The sequence below is a fragment of the Pogonomyrmex barbatus genome, unplaced genomic scaffold (genome assembly GCF_055798465.1).
Source record: "Pogonomyrmex barbatus isolate J1 unplaced genomic scaffold, ASM5579846v1 scaffold14, whole genome shotgun sequence".
NCBI lineage: Eukaryota > Metazoa > Arthropoda > Insecta > Hymenoptera > Formicidae > Pogonomyrmex > Pogonomyrmex barbatus.
The window spans coordinates 5,518,765-5,534,750 of NW_028297110.1; the positions used below are offsets into that span (position 1 = coordinate 5,518,765).

General features: G+C 31.3%; 2 protein-coding genes and 1 pseudogene across 3 annotated transcripts; all 3 read left to right on the forward strand.

The window, feature by feature from the left end:
- The first annotated feature begins 1,773 nt into the window (after positions 1-1,773).
- LOC148937406 (putative odorant receptor 85d) lies at positions 1,774-8,559 on the forward strand. Its single transcript, XM_089072780.1, has 9 exons — positions 1,774-5,933; positions 6,486-6,605; positions 6,769-6,886; positions 6,979-7,240; positions 7,318-7,434; positions 7,537-7,627; positions 7,999-8,135; positions 8,217-8,349; positions 8,430-8,559. Exons 1-9 carry the CDS (start codon positions 5,790-5,792, stop codon positions 8,478-8,480), a joined length of 1,173 nt encoding a protein of 390 aa, XP_088928906.1. The 5' UTR covers positions 1,774-5,789; the 3' UTR covers positions 8,481-8,559.
- Positions 8,560-9,296: 737 nt separating this feature from the next.
- On the forward strand, positions 9,297-12,545 carry LOC105428212 (odorant receptor 46a-like; annotated as a pseudogene). The gene is made up of 9 exons (XR_016138344.1): positions 9,297-9,440; positions 9,665-9,782; positions 9,964-10,132; positions 10,354-10,615; positions 11,046-11,168; positions 11,304-11,394; positions 11,504-11,640; positions 12,125-12,258; positions 12,339-12,545. The product of XR_016138344.1 is annotated as an odorant receptor 46a-like (transcript).
- Positions 12,546-12,664: 119 nt separating this feature from the next.
- LOC105428171 (odorant receptor 85c-like) lies at positions 12,665-15,973 on the forward strand. Its single transcript, XM_025218510.2, has 8 exons — positions 12,665-13,087; positions 13,150-13,272; positions 13,713-13,830; positions 13,963-14,224; positions 14,498-14,620; positions 14,726-14,816; positions 14,887-15,023; positions 15,111-15,973. Exons 1-8 carry the CDS (start codon positions 12,947-12,949, stop codon positions 15,631-15,633), a joined length of 1,518 nt encoding a protein of 505 aa, XP_025074295.2. The 5' UTR covers positions 12,665-12,946; the 3' UTR covers positions 15,634-15,973.
- The last annotated feature ends 13 nt before the right edge of the window (positions 15,974-15,986 follow it).

Below are 15,986 nucleotides of genomic sequence, written 5' to 3' on the forward strand. Positions count from 1 at the left end.
GCCGACTCTCTGGCCGATCTTTCCCCGAAACGACTCGCATAACAAATGTAATAATCGTAAAGAAGTTATTTAGATAAATAAGAATAAAAAGAATAGGAAATGCAGAAATGATGTTAAATATTTTAAGTATTGCATACATTCTTTCATTCTTTCATTAACTTTGTGTGTTATGTCAAAAAGATGACTGTATCGATTACAGGCGATTTTTAAACCTGTCAAATTGAGAACTTCTGCGAATTGAGAAGTAAATTTCTTAAGATAAGTACAATTCTTTTGTAATATTACACCATGTCTATAATAAAAATTTATAATTGACACAGTAATATTTTTAATGTAACAAAATATTTGTTTAACTTTAAATTGTATATTAATCGAAAACCAAGACTAGCCGTCAGTAAAGTGTGTTGAAAAAATATCTTAGTTGTCGTTGCAAGATTAAAATTATGAGAAATAGTTTGCGCGCTGTTAGCAGATTGACACAATTTTACCTTCCAATCTTATAATTGTACCTTCCAATATATTCATTACTCTCGTAATTCGTAGAACATATATTTCAAAGAGTTGCTTTGTCAAACATTGTTCATTTGTACCTGTTGTTAATGTGTTACGTTGATGATAAAAGAAATAAGACTCGCGTGAAAAACAATACATGGGGAACAGTCCAAATGTATCTTTTTATGTAAAAAAAAATTAAAAGATAAAGAGTATTGTCATCCATTTTGCGTATTCCCACAAAAAGAAAAACGTGAATAATGCTTTCTAGAAACCTTTAATAATATTAAACTTGTAATAATATTAAACATAGAAATTTCTCAACGATGGACAGATGGTTACATTACATAGAAGCTATAGCATTTACATAATCTTACTATTAAATACATGAGCTATATGTCACAAGAAATTTTATCTTCTGAAATATTCTAATTGATATATTTCTCAAAGCAACAAGTCGTCTCTTCCATTGACAAATCTTCATTTGCGATTTTAACGAGACGTGACACGCGATATGTCGATTATATCCGTCGAAATATTTATTTCTTTCTTATAAGAAAAGTCGGATGAGATTAGTCGATGGCGTGTCGCCAAGAAGTAAAGATCATAAATTATGAAGGATTCGCCAAATTATTATTACAGTGTTACAAAGAGAATGTTGTTATTCACGGGCCAGTGGCCATATCAGGGAAGAAAATCCAGAATTTTTAGAATCAGCTTCATCACTGTGATTACGTTTTCGATAATTGTCCCACAGGTTGAAGTAGTTTGTCGAAAAATTTTATTACGTACTTGTATTAGTTTTAAATCTAATAATGAATAAATAAAATATTCAATAATTCAAAATATTCAAAATTTCAATTACATATAAAATGCGATACATAGGACAACATTTTTTATAAACTGTTAAAACTCATTTTTGATCGTTTCTATTGTTTTGAAATCAATGTTCTTTTAATATCAAGGAAAGAATAAAAAATTGTTTTTCAATTTCTTTTAAAGAGAATAATTGATAAAAGTTGCAGGAAATTTCAAAATCGTCTTTAATATAGGATAATATATTTTAATCTATAAAAAATAGAATTGATCAGAAACGATTGTTTAGTACCTCTTGTGAGTTGAGTTTGAAATCAATAATTTGCTCATTTTGAATAAAATTCTATTTGTGCTTATACGAAATATACATAATGAATAAAGTGAAATGCATCCAGATATTAAATATATAAAATTATAATTTGTAGTTTACACTTTGTAAAACGTAGTAAATTGTAAATGATCTAAAGTAAGTTATCACAACGATGTTTCTAGATTGGCAAAATTATTCAATGCGATGGAAACATGCAATGTATTATGCTAGTCATACCATCATGTTGTGTAATGGCCATAGTTTTGGTAAAGCTGTATACATCAGTTCAATTAGCAAAGTAGTAAATGCAAGAAATAAGATAATTAAGATATTTTAATTTCTGATTGAAAAATTTTTAAAATAATCGATAGGAAAATATTTACTTTGTCTTTAATTATTGTTCGCGGTTTCCTACGACCGCTATCAAGCTAATATTATTTTACACTTATCAAAAATATTTCTAGATTAAAAGCTTTTTCGATTATCTGCACAGCGATTGGATGAAATTGGAAAGTGCGGAAGAATACGAAATTATGGAAACATATGCAAAAAGAGCAAATTTAATCTCTTTGACATACTGCTGTAAGAAATTAGTTTAAGTTAAGGAATTAGTTAATTACTCAATATTAGATAATTTCTTATAATCAATAAATTATTACATTTTATTACAGTATATTATCATATATCTGTTATTATATTCACATCAATTAGTCTCGTACCGCATATAGCGAATCTCGTGTTACCTGTCAACGAATCATGGCCCATCTTTATACCTTACGAAGCGTATTACTTCGTGGACGGTGAAAAATATTTTTTTTATATTTTTTTTTACACTTTGGTGAGCTTAGAGATATTCATAGCAGGAGTGGCACATGATTGCATGTTTCTAAAAAGGAAAAGATTCGTATTTCTCTTTAACATTCATTCAATCATGGATGTGCGAAATAATTTTTCTTAATTACGTGCAGATTTCGTTTTGAGACTCTAGTACGCAATGATAGTAATCACGTGGAAAAAAATAGATTAAACGATAAATATAATCGAAAAATTGCAATTTCCATACATGCACACTGGCAAGCTTTGCAGTAAGTATTGCATTTATGACACGAATATATGTACAAAAAAGACATAAAAGAAAAAGAAATTATCGATAATTACGCAAAATTTACTTAGTACAGTTTAGCAGAGTTTCTTGAAAGAACTTTTCGCGTTTCGTTGGCCGTTCAAGTATCGATTGTCATTTTAGAACTGAGCGTTACTCTTCTGCAAGTAAGAATTATCTATTTATTTTTACAGTTTAATAGTACACGAGGAAGAACGGTTTTGTTAAAATATCTTAACATTTAGCTGAGAATAATTTTGTCAACATTTTTTTTGTCAAAATAAATATGTAAGATTTTTAAGTAGCAATAGTATAGTAAAGTAACAATACAGTAAACATACAGTACTTTTCATAATCTAGCAACCAATTTGAGTATCTTATGTTATTATTTTTATTGTTAAAAATTCTTTTAAATCTGTATTTGGTTAAATTTTTATATGCTTTAGCAAAACTGTTTTTTCTACGCGTACTTTCACACGATGTTGTTATTACACGCATTTGTGTGATTAATGAGAGTGCATAAGACTAAAGTATTGTAATTATTTTGTTTTCGAGATCGTTCTTCGGTTAAATGAAATTGCGGAAGTGGTGAGATACACGGCGTTCGTCATTTGTGAAATAATTAACTTACTCTGCATCAGTGTGCAAAGTCAGAAATTGATAGATCACAGTGTACAAATACTTGACAAAGTGTAAGATGTCAATTTTAACTATATTGAATGAACGATTCGTCCCTACGCGATCGGATAACGTTCGGTACGGATGCGGGGACGTAGCTCGGGAGTTCAGAAATGCTCGTCGGATTCGAAAAAGAAATTGCAGACGCCTGGGTTGAGTTTATAATAGAATAATTAGATTTATTCTAATTTAAAAGCTGGTAGTTTAGTGAATACAAAGTGTCTCTCGCAGCATAACGTCGTTCGGATAGGCTTTGATGATATTCGCTGAATTTGATATTCCCGCAGCTCGGTCGAGTAGGGAATGCGACGCGGTGTAGTCGCGTGATAGTCCGCGGGTCGGATACGTAGCGCGTTGCTAGGCAACCGGGCCCGCGTGTTGCCAAGCGTTCGGACGGGTTGCTAAGCAACCGTAGACGCTTTCGCGACACGTGTTTTCGCGTATGCCGAGGGAAAAGTCCGAAAACGCTCCGACTTTCCGAACGAGAAGGAAGCGAGAATATCGCGAGCGCCCGATATTCCGTAGAAGAAAAGTCCGAGAACGCTCCGACTTTCCGGACGAGAAGGAAACGAGAATACTGAGAACGCTCGGTATCTCGTGGAAGAAAGACTCCGAGAACACTCCGATTTTTCGTGAAAAGATAGAATGTGAATACTGAGAAATACTGCTCGATATTCGGTGCGAGAGAATTCTCGCGTTGTTCGGATCGGATAATTTCGGAAGCGGACGGATCAGATGATCGGACGGGTCTGGTTCTTTTCTGCAAAAATCGCCGGGTTTATATATCTATTTTGTGCTGACGCGTCAACACGCGATTTGTTAAACTAATTTAAAAACAGCTGATCTGTCACGCCGTCGATGCGCGAGTATTCTTCGGTCGCCGTCAGGGATATTCGGGTGGCCTTGGATGACGTGGGCCGCATAGCGCGCGCTAGTAATGGAGCTTTCACAGATGTTCCGTTGCAATATGAATTCGTGAAATCGAGAGATTGGTGACAATTGACACGCAAAATTGTTGCAGGTATAATTCCTCCTGGTATAAACTACCAACAAAATCACAAAAGATGCTCCTTTCCGTGATGCGAAGGAGCCTACAACCCAATTTTTTAAGCGCCGGCAAAATTTATTGTCTTCTCTTTGAAGAACTTCACCACGGTAAAAATGATCTATAATGATTATATTATTATATGACGTATATGTTCAAAATTCCTTTTAGAAATCCTTAATGCATTTATTTTAAAGGTTGTGCAGTCTTCGGTGTCATATTTTACCGTACTTGCATCTTTCCAATAATGGCGAATAGTACAATTCGGATATTACCTTGGCAACCGCAATTATGTCATAGCAATAGATTGCAATGGAAATAGTTGTATTTAATGTAATAATAGTAAAGAAGTTATTTAAATAAAAGTTAAAAGAATAGGAAATGCAGAAATGATGTTAAACATTTTAAGTATTGCATATATTCATTCTTTCATTAACTTTGTGTTATGTCAAAAAGATGACTGTATCGATTACAGGCGATTTTTAAATCTGTCAAATTGAGAACTTCTGCGAACTAAGAAGTAAATTTGCTAAGATAAGTACAATTTCTTTCGTAATATTATCATGTCTATAATAAAAATTTATAATTGACACAGTGATCTTTTTAATATAACAAAATATTTGTTTAACTTTAAATTGTATATTAATCGAAAACCAAGACCGGCAGTCAGTAAAGTGTGTTGAAAAAATATCTTAGTTGTCGTTGCAAGATTAAAATTATGAGAAATAGTTTGAATGCTGTTAGCAGATTGATACAATTTTACCTTCCAATATATTTGTTACTCTCGTAATTCGTAAAATATATATTTCAAAGAGTTGCTTTGTCAAACACTGTCCATTTGTACCTGCTGTTAATGTGGATGTTACGTTGATGATAAAAGAAATAAGACCCGCGTGAAAAACAATACATGGGGAACAGTCCAAATGTATTTTTTTATGTAAAAAAAAATTAAAAGAAAAAGAATATTGTTATCCATTTTGCGTATTCCCACAAAAAGAAAAAAGTGAATAATGCTTTCTAGAAACCTTTAATAATATTAAACATAGAAATTTCTCAACGATGGACAAATGATTACATTACATAGAAGCTATAGCATTTACATATACTTGCTATTAAATACACGAGCTATATGTCACAAGAAATTTTATCTTCTTGAATATTCTAATTGATATATTTTTCAAAGCAAGAAGTCGTCTCTTCCATTGACAGGTTTTCATTTGCGATTTTAACGAGACGTGACACGCGATATGTCGTTTATGTCCGCTGAAATATTTATTTCTTTCTTATAAGAAAGGCCGAGTGAGATTAGTCGATGGCGTGTCGCCAAGAAGTAAAGACCATAAATTATGAAGGATTCGCCAAATTATTATTACAGTGTTACAAAGAGAATGTTGTTATTCGCAGGCCAGTGGCCATATCAGGGAAGAAAATCCAGAATTTTTAGAATCAGCTTCATCACTATGATTACGTTTTCGATAACTGTTCCACAGGTTGAAGTAGTTTGTCGAAAAATTTTATTACGTACTTGTTGTATTAGTTTTAAATCTAATAATAAATAAATAAAATATTCAATAATTCAAAATATTCAAAATTTTAATTACAAATAAAATGCGATACATAGGACAACACTTTTTAATAAACTGTTAATAGTTTGAACGTTTGAACTATTTTATTGAAATGTTTTTTTAATATTAAGAAAAGAATAAAAAATTATTTTTCAATCTTTTAAAGAGAATAATTGATAAAAAGTTGATAAAAAACAGGAAATTCCAAAATCGTCTTTAATATAAGATAATATATTTTAATCTAAAGAATAGAAACGGTCAGAGACGATTGTTTGGTACCTCTTGTGAGTTGAGTTTGCTTGAAATCAATAATTTGCTCATTCTAAAATTCTGTTTGTGCTCATACGAAATATACATAATGAATAGAGTGAAATGCATCCAGACATTAAATATATAATTATAATTAGTAGTTTACATTTTGTAAAACGTAGTAAATTGTAAATGATCTAAAGTAAGCTATCACAATGATGTTTCTAGATTGGCAAAATTATTCAATGCGATGGAAACGTGCAATGTATTGTGCTAGTCATACCGTCATGTTGTATGATAGCTATGATTTTGGTAAAGCTGTATACATGCCAGTTTAATAGTAGCAAAGTACGTGAATGCAAGAAATAAGATAATGTTTTAATTTCTGATTAAAAAATTTTTTATAAATAATCAATAGAAAAATATTTACTTTGTCTTTAATTATCGTTTGCGGTTTCCTACGACCGCTATCAGGTTAATATTATTTTACACTTATCAAAAGTATTTCTAGATCAAAAGTTTTTTCGATTATCTGCACAGCGATTGGATGAAACTGGAATGTGCGGAAGAACACGAAATTATGGAAACATATGCAAAAAGAGCAAATTTAATCTCTTTGATATACTGCTGTAAGGAATTAATTTAAGTTAAGGAATTAATTAATTGCTCGATATTACATAATTTCTTTTAATAAACGATAAATTATTATATTTCTTTACAGTATATTATTATATATCTGGTGCTGTATTCATATTAATTAGTCTCGTACCGCATATAGCGAATCTCGTGTTACCTGTCAACGAATCATGGCCCATCTTTATGCCTTACGAAGCGTATTACTTCGTGGACGGTGAAAAATATTTTTTTTATATTTTTTTTCACATTTTGGTGAGCATAGAGATATGCATAGCAGGAGTAATGGCACATGATTGCATGCTTCTAACTTTCATCGAACACATCTGCAGCGTTTTCGCTGTAGCAGGGTAAGCAAAATTCGTATTTCTCTTTAACATTTATTCAATTATGGATGTGTGAAATAATTTCTCTTAATTATACGCAGATTTCGTTTTGGGGATCTAGTACGCAATGATAGTGATCACGTAGAAAAGAATAGATTAAACGATAAATATAATCGGAAAATTGCAGTTTCCGTACATGCACACTGGCAAGCTTTACAGTAAGTACACAATATTGCATTTATGATATAAATATATGTATAAAAAAGACACCAAAAGAAAAAGAAATTATTGATACCTTACGCAAAACTCGCTTAGTATAGCTTAGCAGAGTTTCTTGAAAGAACTTTTCGCGTTGGGTTGGCCATTCAAGTATTGATTGTCACCTTAGCACTGAGCATTACTCTTCTGCAAGTAAGAATGTCTATTTATTATTACAATTTAGTAGGTACACGAGGAAGAACGGTTTTGTTAAAATATCTTAACATTTAGCTAAGAATAATTTTTTTTTTGTCAAAATAAAAATGTTTAGATTTTTAAATAATAGTGTAGTAAAATAATAATACAGTAAAAACTTTTCATAATCTAGCAACCACTTTGAATATCTTATATTATTATTTTTATTATTCAAAATTCTTTTTAAATCTGTATTTGGTTACATTTTTATATGCTTTAGCAAAACTGTTTTTTCTGCGCATACTTTCATACGATGTTGTTATTACACGCATTTGTGTGATTAATGAGAGTGCATAAGATTAAAGTATTGTAATTATTTTGTTTTCGAGATCGTCCTTCGGTTAAATGAAATTGCGGAAGTGGTGAGATACACGGCGTACGTCATTTCTCAAGTAATTAACTTACTCTGCATCAGTGTGCAAAGTCAGAAATTGATGGATCACAGTGTACAAATACGTGACAAAGTGTAAGATGTCGAGTTTAACTATATAAATTCATGAAATCAAGAGATTGGTGACTCGACACTCGACACGCAAAATTGTTGCAGGTATAATTCCTCCTGGTATAAACTACCAACAAAATCACAAAAGATGCTTCTTTCCGTGATGCGAAGGAGCCTACAGCCGAATTTTTTAAGCGCCGGCAAAATTTATGTCTTCTCTTTGAAGAGCTTCACCACGGTAAAAATTATCTATAAATATTATATTATTATGACGTGCTTGTTCAAAATTCCTCTTAGAAATTTTTAATTATTTTAAAGGTTGTACAGTCTTCAATGTCATATTTTACCGTACTTGCATCCTTCCAATAATGACGAATGAACTTGGATGTTACCTTTGCAACCATAATTATGTTATGGCAACAAAGATTGCATTAAAAATAATAGTCATATTTAACGTATTTATTGTAAAAAATTTAGTCGGTAAAAATAAAGAGAATAAAAAATAAAAAGAAAATAGTTAATTATGTTAAATATTTTATATGCCGATTTTAAAGTAATCTTTTCAAAGTTACACAAAAAAATTGATTTTGCTTTAAATTATATATTAATTAAAGCACTCGCAATATACAAAATCTATATATTATTGTTAAATTAGAAAAATTCGTAATTTTTTTTTTAATAATTTGTAATAATTTTTTTCACAATATACTCCGCGATAATATCTCGAGAGATCGAGATCACACTCAGCAAAGTTTGTTGTACGAATGCTTGTTTGTCGCTGTAAGATTCAGATCGCAAAAATAGCTAGATATTGAGAAATATCTAGAACTGATCAATGCGATTGCAGCTGTCGCGTCGTTCCGTCATATTCGTTACGCTCGTTTACTAGAATATATCTCAAAGGGTCACTTTATCAAACGCTGTCCATTCACAGCTGTTATGCACGCCACGTTTGACATTATAACGTTGACGTATAATTATTATAAGTGTCTGTCAGTTACGGGAACTCGCGTGATCGTTATACGATTGTGCGCCCTAATCGAAAGAGGACACACGTGACAAGCAATATCTGAAGTATTAATTTATTTATGGCCGTCTCTTATATCGCGGCAAAAAGACTTTTCGAAATGTGTCTCGAAATTCAAATAACATCGCCGCGCCGGGGAGATCATTCTTTCGTGAAACATGGAATCCAGCAGGGATTATTATTACGATATATGTAAGAAGTACCTGATATTAATTGGTCAGTGGCCTTACCAGAAGCCGAGAGAGAAGTTTATTTTTTTGAGTTCCATGATCCTACTTTTAGCCTCTGTAATAGTTACACAGGTAAGATTTATCATTCAAGCTTTATCATTCATTTATCAATCAAGATTTATCATTAAAATATTTTTCAGGAATAGAAAAAAAAGTTAATATTGGAACTTTTATCGAGATTTTACGTCAGATTGAATAGACTCTTTGAAATAAAAATATTCCAAATTATTTCTAATAATTTTCCAAAATTTTCAGATTATGTCTTCGTGTCTAATGTATGATCGCATTTATTATAGATAGCGAGATTTGTTGTATGTGATAGCGCCTAATGTATTTATGAAACTTTACCACCACATATGCTGGCAATAATGATTTTGGTGAAGATCTTCACGTCATCAGTTTAATAGCCGAAAAGTACGTTTTGTTAAAACGTGCCGAATGTTATCTTCTAATATCCTATAGAAATGAATGACTTTCTTACAAAATCCTGAGCATTGTGACGATGTTGTTATATTCGTGTTGTTATATTTCGTTGAGAATGTTGCATCCGAAATGCATTCGAGATATCGATCGAATATATCGATGATGTTTCTAGATTAAAGATCTCACAAATCGCTTATTCGTAGACTGGGATATGCTCGAGAGCAAGGAAGAACACGAAATTATGAGAAAATATACCGAAAACGGCAGATGGTATGCGCTGATGTATGGCTATAAGTATAAGCTCTTGATTTTGTCAACAAACTTTCTTCTGCAAATAAAAAGTTGAATAAATATGTTTTTTTTTTATATACTGTTACAGTTGAATAAAAATAATTATTTTAATCCAACAAAATTACTTTCATATCTCTAATCAAATTTTCGCTTCAACAAAGCCGTTTTTTTCTCTATATTTATACAAATAAAATACAAAATAATTTTAATAACAAACTTTTTATTTTCAAAATATTTTAATTGTTTTTGAGAAAGTTTATCTTTGTTACAGCGTACGTTTATCTGTCTGCCTTGTCATTTGCAACGACTTCTCTCATACCACGCATTTTAGATATCATATTTCCATTGAATACTTTCCGTCCTTTAATGATGGCATATCCGGCGTACTATTTTGTTGACGAAAATCAATATTTCTATTATATTTTTCTCCACATGGCACTTTCCGCCGGTGTGTGCATGACCGGACTAATTGCGCACGATAGCATGTTTTTCACTTATGTCGAACACACATGTGGCCTCTTCGCAGTTGTTGGGTAATGATTATTTATATATTAAAAGCGAAATCATTTTTTATACAATTTTCTTATACACACATTTTTTGTACAATCGGAAAATTAATAAAGAAAAGAAACAGATCAAGAACGAGCAAAAGGAATGAAAACCTTTTTCGAAAAATTAAATTCATTTAAACAAAAGATAAAATTGACGGAATATTTAATATTTCTCTTCAGCCATCATAAGCTACAATCAACATATAAATATATTATTATAATATATTATAATATATAATATAAATATAAGCTAATAAAAAAGCAGAAATGATCAGGAAATTAATAAAGAATTCTTTATATTAAAAAATAAATATAATGTAATAACAGTTGTAACTTATATACGTTCAATTGGAAGAGACAGAAATTAATTTTTTAATACTTTAGCAATTTTGTGTTGCGTGAAAACTTGCAGATGTAGATTTGAGCATGTGGCATATGAATGTAGGAACATAAAAAAAAATTTGATTAATTATCCGGATGATATATATTACAAAAACATTGAACATTCTATTTATGTTCATCGACAGGCCCTACAGTGAGTATGTGATAATATTATATTTTTTTTCGTAACATATTTTTTTGATTAATCGCGAATTAATTCACATATAATTTTTAACAAAATATTTTTGCTCGATTTTGATTTTGTTTTTCGTTATTATTGTGTTCTTAGATTCGCTAAGCTTTTTGAAGATATTTTTTCGATAGCATTTGCTGTGCAACTTTTCATTGTTACGGTGGGTATGAGCATTACTTTAGTATAAGTAAGTTTACAAACAGTGTACAATCTTACAAAGCTGTTTGTAACTTACAAACAGCAAAATTTAAAAATTTTAGAATATAATGTACTAAAACTAAATTTTATCTTTAAAGCTCTCGATTCAATTGCACGATTTAACGGAAGCAATGAGATACTTTGTCTTTATCATTGCTCAATTGTTCCACTTGTTCTGTTTAAGCTTTCAAGGACAAAAAGTGATAGATTACAGTCTCGAAACTTGCGACAAAATGTAAGAAACGATTTTCAAACAATAAAAAATATTTTATTGTTTGATTGGCATAGAAAATATATTTTTCATAGAAATACTAAAAATTTTAAATTTGAATTTCTAATCTAAAAATAAATTTTTGTCGCTATTAAAATAATTATATAGAACGCTCAAATTGATTACTAAAATATAAATAATATCATGACGCTTAAATGTCTTACGAAATTATTTTAATGGCTCAACAAAATTATTTTTAAATTTGTATTAAAAATTTTTAGATAAAAATTTTAGATAAGATATAAGATAAATAGAAGAATAGATAAGTAAAGATAAAAAAAAGATTAGAAAAGAGATTAATAAAAAAATAGATAAGATTTTAGTAAAAAAAGTTGTAGATACTCCAGTAAAACTACCGTTCTTTCCAAACAGAAAAATCTATTTTCTATAACCAATGAACTGTATCGTTATTTATTTATTTTATATAAATAATAATAATTTTTTGTAGATATCATAGCTTGTGGTATACAATACCCGTGAAGGAACAAAGATTACTCTTGTTTGTGATGAAAAGAAGCTTGGAAGCAAGTGTCGTGACTGGCCGGCAAGATGTACGTCTTTTCTCTAGAAAATTTTACAACGGTAAAGCGATTTAACATCGACATTACAAAAATATACAGATCGGGAAAATATTTATAAAATTTTTAATAATTTTTATTTAGATCGTGCAGAGCTCGATGTCGTACTTTACATTACTATCGTCCTTTGAAGTGTCATGATGGACAGCCGATTGCAGCATGTAGTAAAATATTCCTCAAACATTCCACAGCGATGTAACATTACAACTTATACGTCAAAAAGATAATATTTATATTTGGTATTATTTAATAATGTAAAAGTAATAAATAAATCTTATTTTGTTATCATTATTATTGTTAAGTCTTTAAAGTGCTCTTCTCTCAATTTGTCTCGGAGACTCTGAACATGTAATATGATATACATACTGAAATTCTCCATCAGTATTTAGTTATTTCAAATTTATTTTATGCTAATCGATACATCCTCCTTGAAGAGAATTGGGAAAAAGTGCCGCTAGTCGATGGAGTTACATTATATCAAATATCACTTCTGTCCATCAAGGCTGTCGCATCGGTTGATTGACATGACACGCAGAAAATTATTTTGCGACAATTGGCTATGTAGTTTTCCCCAATGGGGTAGCATCTTAAATAATGTGCCACATCAGGGGGGATGAGCGAACGGCCATACGAAAATTCGAGATTAGTTTTTTTCGCGGCGTCGAAGACGCGGCACCGTATATTTAAGAATTATGGAGATCTGGAATCGTTATTACAATATCGTCTATAAAATATCATCGCTCACCGGCACGTGGCCTTACTTGAAACCGAGAACGAGAATATTTCGCGTTTTTCTGCTGACTCTAACCATGCTGACTATAGTTATACCGCAGGTGAATTGATGTAATAATCGAAAAAGGGATTTACCAAAAATGATAAATTACGATGGTTTCAGATAGCGTATCAATATATGTGTAAACGTAATGACGTGCAATGTATATTTGAATCGATGACGTCATATCTACTGACAGTCATAGCGGCACTGAAGGTGTACACGTTTCAATTAAATACACGCACGGTATACGTAGTGATTAATATATTATATGCTTTACTATAAAATATAGTAAATTATGTAAAATCAGAAGAATATTGAACATTGTTTTACTTAGACTTCTCTCTCTCTCTCTCTCTCTCTCTCTCTCTCTCTCTCTCTCTCTCTTTCTCTCTTTCTCTTTACAATACACATACACACATTCTGTCATTCATACATTCAGAGCAATCTATAATTTTAGCCAAAGTATGATTCTTTGCAGATACAAAAATAATTTATTAAAAAATATAATTTTAATTTCAATTTTAAACTTTACTGAAATAATGTATGATTATAAGTAAATATCAACATTTTCTAATAAAGTAATTGTATCTATCAAGAATCATGTTTTATTTAAAAATTATAGAGCGCTCCAATTATAATGTATAAACTCTAAACAAAGTTGCTATTAATCGATGCTTTACCAGATCAAAAGCTTTACTCAACATTTATATGTCGACTGGGAGGGATTAAAAACTCCCGAAGAATATGAGATTATGAAGACATATGCGGAGAACAGTAGACGATTCTGCTTGATATATCTGGGTAAAGATCAAAGATCAGATTTGAGGGATGATCCAAGTAGGCCAGTTAGTCAATAGTACTACTCGGGAGCTATTATTTATATTATTTGCATTAAAATTTGCACTTAACTTTTCATAAATCACCTCGTTGCAGTATATTGCTTGGTAGCTGTATTTACTTTTATGTCAATGTCCTTCATACCATTCATACTCGACGTCATATGGCCCCTTAATGAATCCCGTCCTATATTGCCGCCATATCCGGGATACTATTTTGTGGATACTCGGGAATATTTCTTTAAAATCTTCTGCCACTCCGTCATCGGCTGGGAAATTATAATGGCGGGAATAGTCGCTCACGATTGCATGTTCGTGACTTACGTCGAGCATGTCTGCAGCATGTTCGCCATGGCCGGGTAAGTAAACGATGATGAAAAAGATTTTTTCCATCAAGCGTTATATTGCATAAAATTATAAGATTGAAATTCTAAAGAAAAAAAAAAAAATTGAAAAATTTCTCTGTAGATAAAGAAAAGTTTACTGAAGCTCAACAAGTTCGTTGCGAATTTTACTACATTTTTTTTTCAATCTTGATAAATTCTTTTGTGCAGTAATTTAATATTAAGACACTTTTATAATTTATCTGGAATATGATAGAAAAAAATATTACGTATAATAATTGTTTGCAGATTTCATTTCGAAAATCTATTTTGCTATTACGACGAAGAAATGGAGATCACAGAGAAGTCTAACAACACATTCTTCCGCAAGAAAATTTCATTTTTCGTGCGTGCACATCGAGAAGCTTTAAAGTGAGCATGTAACATCGAAAAGCGAAACGTGATGCATATTTAAAGATAACGTTGTTTGAAAGACTTAACTTTAACATTTTTTGTTTTATTTCTCCTTTGTTATAGATTTGCGGAACTTCTCGAGGATACCTTCACCATGCCTTTTGCTGTAGAAATGTTGATAGCAACTATAGGGATGAGCATTACCTTGCTGCAGGTACATATTTCTTCACGAGAAATTTGTCTGCAGAATATTAAAATTGTCTGTTTCTTTTACGTGTTTAAAGATCACGCAGCAGAACGGCGATATTTTAGAATCCGTAAGATACGTGTTATATATCATTGGTCAACTGATCCATTTATTCTTCCTCAGTTTCGAAGGGCAGAAGCTGATAGATCATAGCGTTCAAACCTGCGACAAGATGTAAGGGTCGGAGGAATTACTTAGAAAAAAAATATAATTTTCGTTCTTTTCCCCATTTAACTCGCGCAACTCTCTGAAACGTGGCAGATACAATAGCACTTGGTACGAGGTGTCCATGACTTCGCAGAAACTAATCGTGCTGGTGATGATGAAGAGCGTACGACCGAGCTTCTTGAGCGCCGGCAAGATCTACATTTTCTCTCTCGAGAGCTTCACCACGGTAACGCGCGCAGAATTATCTCGTATGCTGTTATGGAGTTTCCTTAACGAGACACGGCGCTCTTGTTTTGAAGGTGCTGCAAACTTCGATGTCGTACTTTACCGTGCTCGCGTCCTTTCGATAGACCGCGTTGTTTCTGCATCCGACGATATTACGCGGGCCCACCCCTCGAGAGAGCAATACACTTGTCTCATCTTACCTTTAATTCCGCTAGTCATTACGTCGTTTCTAATTTTCCTACAATTGTACACTCGTACACTTGTACAATTACCACTACAATTGTACACTTCTGTCAATCATTCTGTACATGTACCACAAATTTGTATGAACAATATGCATAAAAAGAGGATTAATTATATGGAACTATGCGTTCATTTTTTCGGTAACTAAATCCATTCGTTTTCGAAATTAAGTATTGTAATCTGTATATCACCTGAAATAATATCACATCTCGGAATACAATTTCGCACGGTCTTAATTTCTATAAAATTAAAAAAAAAAATCATTTTCATCACTTATAGGATGACAAATGTATGCAGAGGGAGAAATTCCAGTATATCTAGAATGAATAAATATAATTCAAATTCAGTTTCAGTTTTATTCTTGAATCAATAAAAATCATTGAATGTATTTATTTTTTCAAAGAACCGAATTTAAGTTGTATTTATTTATATTCTAAATATACTGAAATTGCTTTGTATATTAAAATATGTCTTGGTATATTGTATATTAAATATTCTATA